This window comes from Molossus molossus, unplaced genomic scaffold (genome assembly GCF_014108415.1).
Source record: "Molossus molossus isolate mMolMol1 unplaced genomic scaffold, mMolMol1.p scaffold_m16_p_14, whole genome shotgun sequence".
In the NCBI taxonomy this organism is placed as follows: Eukaryota; Metazoa; Chordata; class Mammalia; order Chiroptera; family Molossidae; genus Molossus; species Molossus molossus.
In genome coordinates, this window is record NW_023425349.1 from 34,204,665 (window position 1) to 34,216,849 (window position 12,185).

At 41.0% G+C, this 12,185-nt stretch overlaps 1 protein-coding gene across 1 annotated transcript in view; it reads right to left on the bottom strand.

Annotated features, from left to right (window-relative positions):
• LOC118630078 (phospholipid-transporting ATPase FetA-like) overlaps window positions 1–12,185 on the bottom strand; it is an 85,199-nt gene that overhangs the window by 22,893 nt on the left and 50,121 nt on the right. Inside the window, exons 12-14 of the mRNA XM_036261775.1 lie at window positions 10,231–10,439; window positions 7,569–7,612; window positions 823–988 (exon numbers count right to left, since the gene is read on the bottom strand). Coding sequence (XP_036117668.1) covers window positions 823–988; window positions 7,569–7,612; window positions 10,231–10,439 — 419 coding nt within the window. The remainder of the gene's footprint in view (window positions 1–822; window positions 989–7,568; window positions 7,613–10,230; window positions 10,440–12,185) is intronic.

Here is a 12,185-nt window from a genome sequence, read left to right on the forward strand (position 1 = left end):
GTTTCCTTCAAAACTGGAATCATTTTTCTTTTTCTGTTTACCTCAGAGAGCTGTTGTGAAGATTGTGGTAGATAATATAAATGAAAACAATTTATAAGCTGTAAAGTAATATACAAATATAAAGTGTAGTATTTATAAAGAGTATATTAACTTTAAAGGATGTGATTTTTTTTGGTTGCCTAAATTATTTTTTGTTAAGGAAAAAAAGTCTTCATTTATAATTGGTCATTTCTCTGTTTCTAAAAAAGGCTTGGATACATTCATGGATGACACAGTTATACAGGGTCAAGCAAAAGTAGGTTTACAGTTATTCATATGGAAAAGAATATAATAATTAATAAATAATAATACAAAAATAAACTGTTTCATGTACTCACATCTACTGTTGCCCCACCCTGTATTTGGTTACTTAAAGAAACTAAGGATATGTGGGGGTACCTTTACATTGTGAAGTAACAAAAGGACAACTCTATTCACCCTTCAGGAAGTCTTGTGAGAGATATGGGGCTGATCTGGGGGATAATTCAGATGGACTTTATGACAGAACATCACAGAGTCTCAAGATCAGAAGCTCCTTATATAGCACCAAGTTCGACCCCTATCCAATGATTGAATCTTCTTTAAGACCAAACTTGAATATCTCTAGTGATTAAGAGCTCACTACTTCTCTTGACTATCCATTCCATTGCTGGGTAACACTTCCTATTAGAAAGTTCCTTCTTAGATTAAACTATTACAAGTGATATCAAATCACCCCCACCTCCAACCAGCCTAGACTCTATGACATATTCTCAGTCTATGAGGCCTTAGACCCCTTCTCACCTTCCTCTTTCTCCTCTGTCATCACAGTATGACACAATGAGAGTGCAAGGAAAAACAAGTGCACCCATCGATCTCTCCTTTTTATTGCTTCCACCAAAGTCTTGTCATAAAATGAAAACTTAGGATCAGCCAGTTTGTTGTAGGAGAAGTTGACCTTTTCTGTTTTCTGGAACACATAAGCCAGAACAAACTTCTCAGCAGTAGCTTGACACTTTCTAAAAGGTCAATTTGGGAGCAATTTCTGTAATGTGATAAGAAATCTTAGGAGGATGGGAAGGGAAAAGCAAGATAAATGGAGGAGATCCTGTGCTGGTTTCTAAGGCCTTTTTAGCTCTGACCTGTACCATCCATTCATTTGGGCCAGGAAAGATCCATCCCACAGGACACAAGCTGAGCACTGCTTGGCAGACCCTTCATACTCCCTTTCTCCCCCAGCTATCCTGAATGATCAAAGGCCAGCTTCAGTCTCTACTGTTCCAAGTTCCAAATCTATGATAATCAAAACTGCGGATATGAGGGGGTAACTTCTCCCTATTAATAAATGGCATCTGGCTGTCTTCCTGATTTGGGGAGCTGGGAATGGAACTGAGTCCTGATATCACTGTGGTATCAGGTCAGTGATATCACTGTGTTACACTATTCTTATTTAATCCCACAGCGGGCTAAGAAGGAATACTGCAAGACAGAGGCAAGGCTGCATTACAAGGAATCTTCACTACATAGTACTTGTTCCAAATTTCATTTTGAACCATTTTTACTTGACCTGTCAGCATACCTGATTCCTTCCTGCCTAGCTCTAACATGGTCCTTGACTTTGTCTCAATCTTTGGACTTAATATTAACTACCATTTTTGTGGCTATGATCTTGGCTCCTATGGATACGACTCTTATTCTCCATTTCAGCATTTTTTTTTTCTGGTTTAATTTGGCCCTGAGACTCTCTTATCCCCATCCTGGAGTGCAGTATTAACAGATTTCTCCAGCCCATACCAGAACTCTCAAGGATATTTCTCCAGTTCTTTGTAGTTGTGGTACTACTTGGGCTGGACCCCAATATGTCAAGTACAGACACAACTGTCCTGCTGATGTTATGTTGAGGTAAGGGAAGTTTGTAGTGAGCTATATGGGCTTTTTTCTATATCCCATATAGAAAGAGTTCTGTCATAGCAGCAAGGAAGTACGGTCAGGTTCAGAGCCAAGCCCTAGATCTGGCCAACCACATAAGCTTTGTAAGTTTTGGGAACTTTATGGGTTCAGTAATTTAAGATAAATCATTATATAGCATCCCCTGAGGCTTTTCTAGAATTGGATTCATTTTTTTTATTTTTTATTTTTTTCTTATTGATTTTAGAGAGAGAGAGGAAGGGAGAGGGAGAGAGAGATAGAAACATTGATGAGCGAGAACATCGATTGGCTGCCCCCTGCAGGCCCCCCACTGGGGATCGGGCCCACAACCTAGGCATGTGCCCTGACTGGGAATCGAACTGGTGACCTCTTGGCACATAAGTTGACACTCAACCACTGAGCCACACCAGCCGGGCTTTTTAAAAAATATTCACCAGAGGACATTTTTCCATTTATCTTCAGATAGAGTGGGAGGGAGGAAGGGAGGAAGAGAGAGAGAGAGAAACATTGATGTGAGAGACACATTGATTGGTTACTACCTACCCGACCCCAACCAGGGCCGCTGATGAACAGCATCCAAGGTATGTGACCTTGGCCGGAATTGAACCCCGGACTCTTTGGTCTGTGGGCTGATACTCTAATCGCTGAGCCAAACTGGCCAGGGCTAGAATTGGGCTCTTGTACTGGCACATTCTTTAAAATTAGAAGCTGGTGCCCTGGCCGGTTTGGCTCAGCGGTTAGAGCATTGGCCTGCAGTCCAGAGAGACCCGGGTTCGGTTCCGGCTAAGGGCACGTACCTCGGTTGCAGTTTGTCCCCAGCCCTGGTTGGTCGTGCGGGTGGCAGCCACTTGGTGTGCCCCTTTCACGTCGATGTTTCTCTCTCTCTCTCTCCCTCCCGCTCTATCTAAAAAACAACAACAACAACAAAAGAAAAACTAGAAGCTGGTGAGTGATGAGAGATTAACTGAAGAGGCAGGCATGAGGCTGATCCTACTTTAGCATCTTACATGCAATAGGGAGTCACAACAATTTTCTGCTGGAAGTGACATAATTGGATTTGTATCCGAGAAAGTCATCTGGTAGCAGCATGGAGAATATATTGGAACTAGCAGACAAAGGGAAGAGTTGTTATTTTTATTATATAAAGAACACTTTTAACTTTAAAAAAAAGGCAAAGAATATGAACAGGCAGTTCACAAAATAAGTATAAATGGTCAATAAAGTGATCGGGAAGGGGAAGGAACATAAGCATATAAAAATGATTCAATCTGGTTAGTAATCAAAAGAAGGTAAATTAAATAAGATGTCATTTTTCACCAGTTAACTTTCTAAAGACTAAAATATTGTTAAGACCCAGTATTGACAAAGGTAGGGGGAAAAGGAATTCTCATATATCTTTGGTGGGATTTTATTTTATTATTATTATTTTTTTGGTATGTGAACCTAATGGGAACTGAACCTGGGACTCTCTGGTCCACAGGCCAACGCTCCAACCACTGAGCCAAAGCGGCCAGGGCTGGTGGGATTTTATTTTGATGCAATCTATCTAGAGGGCAATATGGTAATATTAAATGCATAAAAAATGTGCCCTTTCACCAACCAATTTCACTTCTAAGATTTTATTCTAAGGAAATAATAATCAGAAGAGGAGACAAAAATGTATGCACCAGGGTGCTTACCACAATGCTATTTATAATAGCAAAAGAAAATTGAATAAAAATAGGTTCTAGTTAAATTAAGGTATGTCATCAGTACAGTTGGATACAACACTCATTCAGAATGATGATGCAGACTTTAATTTACTAACATGGAAAGAGGACCACAATATAGTCTCAAGTGAATAAAAAGAGGCTGAAAATAGAACTTCCGGTCATAATGGTGGTGTAGGTAAACGTGATACTCACCTCCTCCCACAACCACATCAAAATTACAACTAAACTACAGAACAAACATCCTTCAGAAGTGCCTGAAATCAAGCTGACTGGAAGTCCTACAACTACAAAATTAAAGAAGCCACATGGAGACTGGTAGGAGGGACAGAGGTACGGACAGGCTGGTCCCACACCCACATGTGGCAGATAAAAATCAGGAGGGACACCTCGGCTGGGAAGGTCCTCCCTGAGGAATGAGGGGTCCCCCTTCCACACCAGGCTACCAGCTCAGGGTTCTAGTGCCAGGAAGAGAAATCCCTATAACTTCTGGCTGTAAAACCAGTGGGAACTGAGGCTGAGGGAGACTGAAGCTTTTGGAGTCCCAGACAGTTCCTCTTAAAGGGCCCGCACACGGATGTACTCTGAAATGCTCCCTGTAAGCTTGGAGGGGAGGCAACTTGAAAGGCACCAGAGACACACAGGGAAGAACAGTTGTTTGGCCTCGGGGCGAGCGCTGGAGAGGCAGCTTTCTCCTGGACAGACTTGCTGTTGGAGGCCTTTGTTCCTTTGGTGAGCCTTTCCCCAGGGCAGAGGCCACCATATCTGGGACTCCAGCAACCTGGTTTACACTGTTTGCCCTGCCCTGGTGATTCTCTGAGGCCCTGCCCCACCCAACTTTCGGGCCCACCCAAGCTGTTTCCAAAGGCTTTACCATAGGATTGGCCTGTCTTGGATCCTGCTTCAGATTTTCCTAAATTCTCTCAAACAAGGAGCATCTGGTCTCAGTGAGCCCCCTACCTCTGGTTAAGTGGCCCTAGGCCTGGCACTAGAAGCAGTCAGGCTTGGTTCACAACTTGGCTTTGCCTGGGCACCTCCAAGCCCAGCACAAGCAGCAGCCATCAGCAGATCACTTTGTAGTTTATGCCTGGTGGCTCTGGATAAACACAGGCAGTGGCTGACCTTTCCCCAGAGCCAGCACACCCAATGGACAGCTTCAGACCATGTTGAAACACCACCACCCAACCACCTCCACAAGTGACATGCTCAATGAGTGGAACCTTGCTGAAGTAAGTCTTGCTCTGTGTGGTGGGCTGTTGCACAGCTGATCCTCCTACATAGTCAGAGGCCAGTGGTTAGTGGTCAGTGGGCACAGCCAGTCCTTGCAGCTGATCAGCCTAAGTAAATCCCTCCCATTCCTATGCCAACAGCAATCAAGACTCAATTACAACAGAAGGTTGTACAGTTCACACTAGTGGCGTACTTCGAGGGCTGAGGTGATCAGGGAGGCTGTGCCACTGGATACTACAGGACACCTACAATAATAGTCCACTCTGTGAAGCCTAAGAGACCTAGCAACTCTACCTAATACATAGATACAAACACAGGGAAACAGCCAAAATGAGGAGACAAAGAAACATATCCCAAATGAAAGAAAAGAACAAAGCTCCAGGAAAAGAACTAAATAAAATGGAAATAAGCAATCAATCAGATACAGAGTTCAAAACACTGGTTATAAAGGTGCTCAAGGAACTTAGTGAGACCTTCAAGGAACTAAAGAGAACTCCGAGGAACTTAGAACATCAACAATATAAAAAAGCGCCATCAGAAATGAAGAATGCACTAACTGAAATAAAGAATAATTTACAGGGAATCAATAATAGAGTAGGTAAAGCCAAGAAACAAACCATCGATTTGGAATATAAGGAAGGAAAAAACACCCAGTCATATCAGCAAAAAGAAAAAAGAATCTGAAAAAATGAGGATAGTGTCAGGAGCCTCTGGGACAACTTCAGGGGTGTCAACACTCACTTCATAGGGGTGCCAGAAGGAAAGAAGAAAGTAAGAAATTGAAAACTTATTTGAAAAAATGATGACAGAAAACTTCCCTAAATTGGTGAAGGAAATAGACATAAAAGTCCAGGAAGCACAGAGAGTCCCAAACAAGATGAAACCAAAGAAGTCCACACCAAGACACATCATCATCAAAATGCTAAGGGTAAAAGACAAAGAGAGAATCTTAAAAGCAGCAAGAGAAAAGCAGGTAGTTACCTACAAAGGAGCTCCCATAAGACTGTCAGCTGATTTCTCAAAGGAAACTTTGAAGGCCAGAAAGTAGTGGCAAGAGATATTCAAGGTGATGAAAAGCAACGACCTATAACCAAGATTACACTATCCTGCAAAGCAAGCATTTAGAATCGATGGACATATCAAGAGTTTCCCAACCCTGGCCGGTTTTGCACAGTGGTTAGAGCGTCGGCCTGCGGTCCAGAGAGACCCAGGTTCGGTTCCCGCTAAGGGCATGTACCTCGGTTGCAGTTTGTCCCTGGCCCTGGTTGGGTCGTGAGGGTGGCAACCTCTCGATGTGTCCCTTTCACGTCGATGTTTCTCTCTCTCTCCCTCCCACTCTATCTGAACAAAAAACGAAAAAATGTCCTCTGGTGAAGATTTAAAAAAAAAAAAAAAGAGTTTCCCAGACAAGAAAAAGCTAAAGGAGTTCATCACCACCAAAACAGTATTATATGAAATGTTGAAAGATTTTCTTGAAGGAGAACAGAAATATGAACAATAAAATGGCTATTAATACATCTCTATCAACAACTGAATCTACAAACAAAATGAGCAAGCAGAACAGAAACAGACTCCCAGATACAGAGAACTTTTTGTTGCTTGCCATATGGGAGGAGGCGGGGGGAATGGGTGAAAAAGATGAAGGAATTAAGAAGTACAAATTGGTTGTTTGACCTATGAACCTCAAAGGAAAGTGGGATGGAGGGCAGGATGAGATAAATCAAAGAATTTCTATGCATATATGCATAACAAATGGACACAGACAATAGTGTGAGGAAGGCAGGATGGGGGCAGGATTGGGGAGGAGGGGGTCAATGGGGAAAAAAAGAGAGGACATCTGTAATACATTCAACAATAAAGATAAGTTTAAAAAAATTTTTTTTTTTTTTTATCTTCACCCGAGGACATTTTTTCATTTTTTGTTCAGGTAGAGTGGGAGAGAGAGGAACAGAGAGAGAGAGAAACATCAATGTGAAAGGAACACATTGAGTGGTTGCCACCCGCACAACCGACCAGGGCCGGGGACAAACTGCAACCGAGGTACGTGCCCTTAGCGGGAACCGAACCCGGGTCTCTCAGGACCGCAGGCCGACGCTCTAACCGCTGAGCCAAACCGGCCAGGGCTAAAAAAATTTTTTTTTAAAGAGGCTGAAAATAGCATGTGTACTATGATTCTTTTCTCCCTCCTCTTTCTTTCTTTTTCTCTTCTCTCTTCTTCCTTCCTTCCTTCCTTCCTTCCTTCCTTCCTTCCTTCCTTCCTTCCTTCCTTCCTTCCTTCCTTCCTTCCTAATCTATCTATCATATCTAGATGTATATGTATGTGTATATATACATAGGGAAAACATATTTTACATTGGTTATTTAAACAGGATTAAAATATTTTAACTTTCTTTTCATACATTTCTGTATTGTTTGGATTTTTTTTTTTTATAGTGAGCACAGATTATATTTTTAAACAGAAAAAAAAACCCCACAATAAAGCCATTTTCATTTTAAAACACAGACCCAAATCTCCTCAAATAAACATAGGTCATTTATACAATGCTTTCTGATATTATGGGGCCAATAAAAGCTTTAATATTTCAGGGACTAAGGGAGTCCTAGGTTGTGTTCAGATGCTGCTGTGCAGCATGGCCTCACTCAGCTTCCATATGCATTTCACAGGGAGCTGAAATCACTCACCTCAGAGACTTCCACCTTCTGTCCATTCTTGTCATAGACAACACCTGTTGGTAAGTAAACAGCAAAGCCTTGACAAGGGTCTTAAAGAAAGGTTTAACATTGTTTTTTTTTTTATCCTCACCTGAGGACATTTTTTTTTTTTTTTACATTTATCTTCAGATAGAGTGGGATGGAGAGAGAGTAAAAAACATTGACGTGACAGAGACACATCAAGTGGTTGCCACCCACACGACCCCAACTGGGGCTGGGGACAAATTACAACCAAGGCGCGAGCCCTTAGCGGGCACCAAGCCGGAGACTCTCTGGTCTGTGGGCCAACGCTCTAACCGCTGAACCAAACTGGCCAGGGCAACATTTTTTTATTGAAGTAAACAAATATATATATGTAAAACAAAATTTGTCATTTGAAACATTTTTAGTGTACAATTCAGTGACATTAGTTACATTCACAATGTTGTGCAACAATCTCCATTATATTTCCAAAACTTTTTCAGCATCCGAAACAGAAACTCCCCAGTCATCCCTATTCCCAGCCTTTGGGAACCTAATGTACTTTCTGTTTCTATAAATGTGCCTATTCTTGATATTACATATAAATAGGATCATACAATGTTTCCTTTTGTGTCTGGCTTATTTCATTTAGCATAATGTTTTCAAGACCATCCATGTTGTAGCATGCATTGGAACTTCATTACTTTTTAAAAAAATTGTTGACTTCATTACTTTTTATGACTGAGCAATATCCCGTTGTATGGATATACTGAATTTGTTTATGCATTCATCTGTTGATGTGCACATGAGTTGTTTCTACTATTGGGCTATTGTGCATAGGACTGCAATGAACAACAACATATGTCTATTTATTTGAATCCTGTTTCAATTTTTTTTGGTATATACCTAGGAATGAAATTACTGGGTTATGTGGTCATTTAAAGGAGGGTTTAAAAGGTTTTTTTTCTTTTGATTCTATCATCCTAGACTTGCAGTCAAGCTGCCTCAAATCCTCTCAGGCTACCTAGCCCTCAGTGCTACAGTAAGCTTCTTTCCCAAAGACAGTGGTGAGAAGGCATATGTGTGGGTCCCAACTCTTCTCCCTTAAGTGAGAGTGAGGTGAGACTGTAGGTTAGTCACTGAGGGACTTCATATCTCAGGAAGCCCTCCAATCAGAAAAGTTACCTAGAAGAGATGTGAAAATAGGGCTAGAATATTTAGGATTCTAGGCCAGTGGATAGTACGGACAGAATGGGGGGGTAGAAGACAGTCTGAGGCCAAGCACAGAAACACCCATGACCTTTTTCAACTTTACCCAGTGTATGGTAAGGTCTTATGATAAGCCAGAGAATAAGATCCTCATCCAAATAAATTCATCCCCAAACAAACTTTGTTTGGCAGGGTTAACAGGAAATATTAGAGTGCTCTAGCTTTTTAAAAAATTCCTCACCTGAGGATATTTTTCTACTTATTATCAGATAGAGTGGGAGGGAGGGAGAGAGAGAGAAACATCGATGTGATAGAGCCACATCGACTGGTTGCCTCCCGCACGACCCGACCAGAGTTGGTACAAACCACAGCTGAGGTATGTATCCTTGACTGGAACTGAACACGCGACTCATTGGTCCATGGGCTGACGCTCTAACCACTGAGCCAAAGTGGCCAGGGCTAGCTTAAAAAATTAAATTATTTTTTAAAATTGAAATTCATATAACATACAATTAACTATTTTAAAGTGTACAATTCAGGGGCATTTAGTGCATTCACAGTGTTGTGCACCTACCACATCTCCTTAGTTTCAAAGCCTTTTCATCATCTCAGAAGACCATCCACGTGCTCTAGCTTTTTAGATGTGATTGCCCTCCTCTGCTAGTTAGTTCACTGGGCATGAATGTTCACACATACAAGGCCTTAACACTATCACAAAAACAAGCTTAAGGCATGAAATAAATGAGGAATTGGGTATGGGAGATACTAAGCAAAGTCTGACTACACTTTGACGGCTTCTCTCAAAACTGTTTATTGCTCTGAGGGAGAATCAGGAAATCAGCAGCTTCATAATATGCTGGTTGCTCCATCTCATTTAATATGAGTGAACTGACATTCCCAAGACATTAGAAATTCCTTGAGGACAGAGATTAAGTTTATATATCTTGGTATTTACAATGTCTAACATGATGGATTGTATCTACAAGGTACTAAATAAATACTTTTTGAATAGAACTGGATGGGCTAAGTGATTTTTGCCTAGTGAATAGAGAAGGCTATGAGAATAAGAGGCAAATGTGAATTTCAGAGGCACATAGATTTAGAGCTTGATTCTTCTTCTTTTTTTTTATCCTCACCCGAGGACATTTTTCCATTTTTTGTTCAGGTAGAGTGGGAGGGAGGGAGAGAGAGAGAGACACAGAGAGAGAGAGAGAGAGACAGAGAGAGATATCAACGTGAAAGGGACACATCGAGTGGCTGCCACCCACACGACCAACCAGGGCCGGGGACAAACTGCAACAGAGGTCTGCGCCCTTAGCGGAAACCGAACCCAGGTCTTTTGGGACCGCAGGCTGATGCTCTAACCGCTGAGCCAAACCGGCCAGGGCAAGCTTGCTTATTCTTAAAAACAATTTGCAAAGTAGTTCTCCAGTACTCAGGAAAAGCAGGAAGACATACATACCATATAGTGTCCCATTAATAGAACACTTGTTGAAAATCATTATGTTCTGAGTCAGGGTCCCTGTTTTGTCAGAGAACACGTATTTGACCTGGCCGAGCTCCTCATTAAGGGTAGTGGTGCGAACCTGTGCTGGTGTGTTCTTTGGTGCATAAAACATCTTCTGATCCCAGTTGATATAGAAACTGTTGCCCAATCTTATTATCTCAACACTAAGGAGAAAGAAAAAAAAAAGGTCCTGGGTCAGAGCAGGACAAATACATTATCCTAGTTTCCTTACCAGTCTTGTGGTAGGGTAGGGCCAGCATCTGAAAATCATATCAGAGTATCTTCTCTGGGAATCAACAATCAATCTTGTATCATAGGACCCTTGCTACCAGCTAACCCATTATAATTCTGACTTTGACCATTATCACACAAGGCATTACCATCTGGATCCAGACAGACTTGATTACCTTTGCCAAGGCATTTCCCCTTTCACTCTTTCTTCTTCCAAAACATATCTAGGAAAAGTCACAAATTTTGAACTTCTGTGGTAATGCAAGGCCAAATAGAATTAAGAGCTAACTTATAAAAAGCAGCCCAGGCTTAATTAGATGATTATAGCTGCTGTCATGTAAATCCATTGGTGGGGGAGAAAGAGAAACTTGAAACACTAAGAGCTTCTTTGATTCAAAAGAAGGGGAGGATCAGTGAAAATCAGCAGCAGCTTACAGGAACTGATCTCTGATAAATGTCCAGGCAGAGCCTACCTGTGGGGAAGCTTCTGCCCCTAATAGCCTCCTTTTCATTTCATCCTACTTTCCCCTACTACCTTTGTCACATTCCTCTTCTGTTCCAAACAACATGCCTTATAGATTCTTTATGGTTAACATAAAGCGCCTTCATTTTAAAACAGTGAAGACTTTTAAAGGGGTCTTCTTCCTATTAACATTCATACTTAATGTGTTCGTTTAGATTGCTTCATTAGTAACCTGTCTGGGATAGGTACATTGAGCAACATGGACTTTTTTGTTTGAGTTGAGGGAGGAGGTGCTTGACTCTCCTCATTTGTCGTGCCCTCCCTTCCTTCTCCATACCACAATAGCAACGTCTCTAAACCAAAACATTTAATCACATTATTTCTTTCCTTATAAAGATCTTTGCTGCTTTTAGGATAAAATTCAAACTCTTTGGCTTGATATTTAAAGCTCTCCTGGATTGGTCCTAAACTACCATCTAACATCTCACTCTAGGTTGTTCTATGACCAGATCAAGCTTTAAAAAAACCTTCAAAAAAACCTCCAAACCTTTGCATATGCTGATCTTCCTGCTTGTAATAGTCTTTTCCTATTTTCTGCTTGGTGAAGTGTACTCTTTTCTCAATTATGAGTTTATTATCTTTTTTCTGTAAACACCTAAGCCTTTCTAGGCAGAAAGGCTCCTCATTTATTTCATGCATTCACATATATTTCTATTACGTAGTTTTTATATTGTACCATAATTATTTATTTAAGTATCAGTTACCATGGCTATGCTGTAAGCTTATTTAGAGAAAGGGCTACCTTATTATTAATTTTTCTTTCTCTAGCATCTAATACAGTGCTTGGCTCATAGTAAGTGCTCAACAAATATTTGTTAAATTAACAAGATCATTTAGGTATGTAGAGTGCTATTCAGGTTGGAATGCCACAGTGCAGGGTTTAGGAAACCTGGAAAGAAGGATGAGAAAATGTGTTTGGAATGTGCATATGTGAGAGGAAATGTTGAAAATAGAAAAAGGAAATCAGAGTAAAGACTTATTTTACCTATTTCAATTTTTGTTCATAGTGCTAATGAAAGGGGGGAAGAAACATCCTTCTTCTTCTATTCTCCAACTATTAGGAAGCAAAACTTAGGTCACAATTACACCTACCTTCCATTTTCCACGTTGTTTCTTGGGAAACTGCATTCTGAGTTCTGATGAACTGATTTACAAA